Source organism: Amphimedon queenslandica, unplaced genomic scaffold, assembly GCF_000090795.2.
Source record: "Amphimedon queenslandica unplaced genomic scaffold, v1.1 AMPQUscaffold_940_Cont27044, whole genome shotgun sequence".
Classification (NCBI taxonomy): domain Eukaryota; kingdom Metazoa; phylum Porifera; class Demospongiae; order Haplosclerida; family Niphatidae; genus Amphimedon; species Amphimedon queenslandica.
The window spans coordinates 1-1,082 of NW_003558711.1; the positions used below are offsets into that span (position 1 = coordinate 1).

Consider the following 1,082-nt stretch of genomic DNA (forward strand, 5'->3'; position numbering starts at 1 on the left):
TAGCCATGGTCATGGTGGGTACTGCTATCACAACAGTATTACACAACTGGATACTGTTAGTCTTCAATGGAGAGAATTAGAACCAACTGATGCAACTAGACCAGTTATGAGGAGAGCTTATGGTGGAATGATATCATTTGAACATGATGGAGCACACCATTTACTAATGATAGGAGGAGTAGGATCTAAACCAGCTGTACAAATAGATCTACGTAAGTACCGGTATTGTGAATTACTCAATGGAAAATGGCGTACCAATGAGCACTCAATATATGATATATCATCAAGTAAGATTTTACAAATTTACTGTTTTTATAATTATGTAAATAATTTTAATTTAGGAAGATGGAGTAATCCTTCGATCACTGGTCAGTGTATACCACCTGTTAGTGTCTTCATCATTGAAAAGATTAACAACACTAGAGCTATTATGTTTGGTGGACGAGAGATTGATTATGATGGTGGGGATAGTTTCACTAACAATATTTATATATTAGAGATATCAATCAGCACTGTGGTATGTAAATTTTGTGTACTGAATGTATGCACACACACACACACACACTAATGTCATTGTTAATGGGTGTGGTTATTTTTATTTATTAGTTCTGGCAGTGTATTAAGAAACCTATAGCAATAGACCAATGGCCTGTGGGTAGATGGGATCATGCAAGTGCTATTATTATAACTGGATCAGACTGTCCTATGCTAGTGATAAGTGGTGGGGAGGATAAGGACAGGGATGTATTAGATGATTGTTGGATCTTTAACATCACACAACATTCCTGGATAAAGGTATGTACAGTGAGATGCATGAAAATTATTTTATTTCTATTAACAGTTAGATGTACCTCAATCTGTTAGTGAGAGATATGCTCATTCTCTCTCAGTGTTCATTATGAGTCCTCATTGTGTTTGGATGATAACTGTTGGAGGAACTGTTTATAATGGATACATCACTAATCCTAACATTGTTATGTTAACTGAACTAGGTCAGTGAATAAAATTAAGATGAAATTCATTGCACACTTTAATTTTGTATTTCTAAGATAACATGAAAAATCATGTATTTTGGTACTATA

At 34.5% G+C, this 1,082-nt stretch overlaps 1 protein-coding gene across 1 annotated transcript; it reads left to right on the forward strand.

Annotated features, from left to right (window-relative positions):
* Nucleotides 1-125: 125 nt before the first annotated feature.
* On the forward strand, nt 126-992 carry LOC109593548 (uncharacterized; the record flags this gene model as incomplete). The annotated part of the gene is made up of 4 exons (XM_020008581.1): nt 126-287; nt 342-517; nt 607-795; nt 842-992. Coding segments are annotated over exons 1-4 (676 nt in total), but the record flags the coding sequence as incomplete, so codon positions are not given.
* Between the last annotated feature and the right edge of the window lie 90 nt (nt 993-1,082).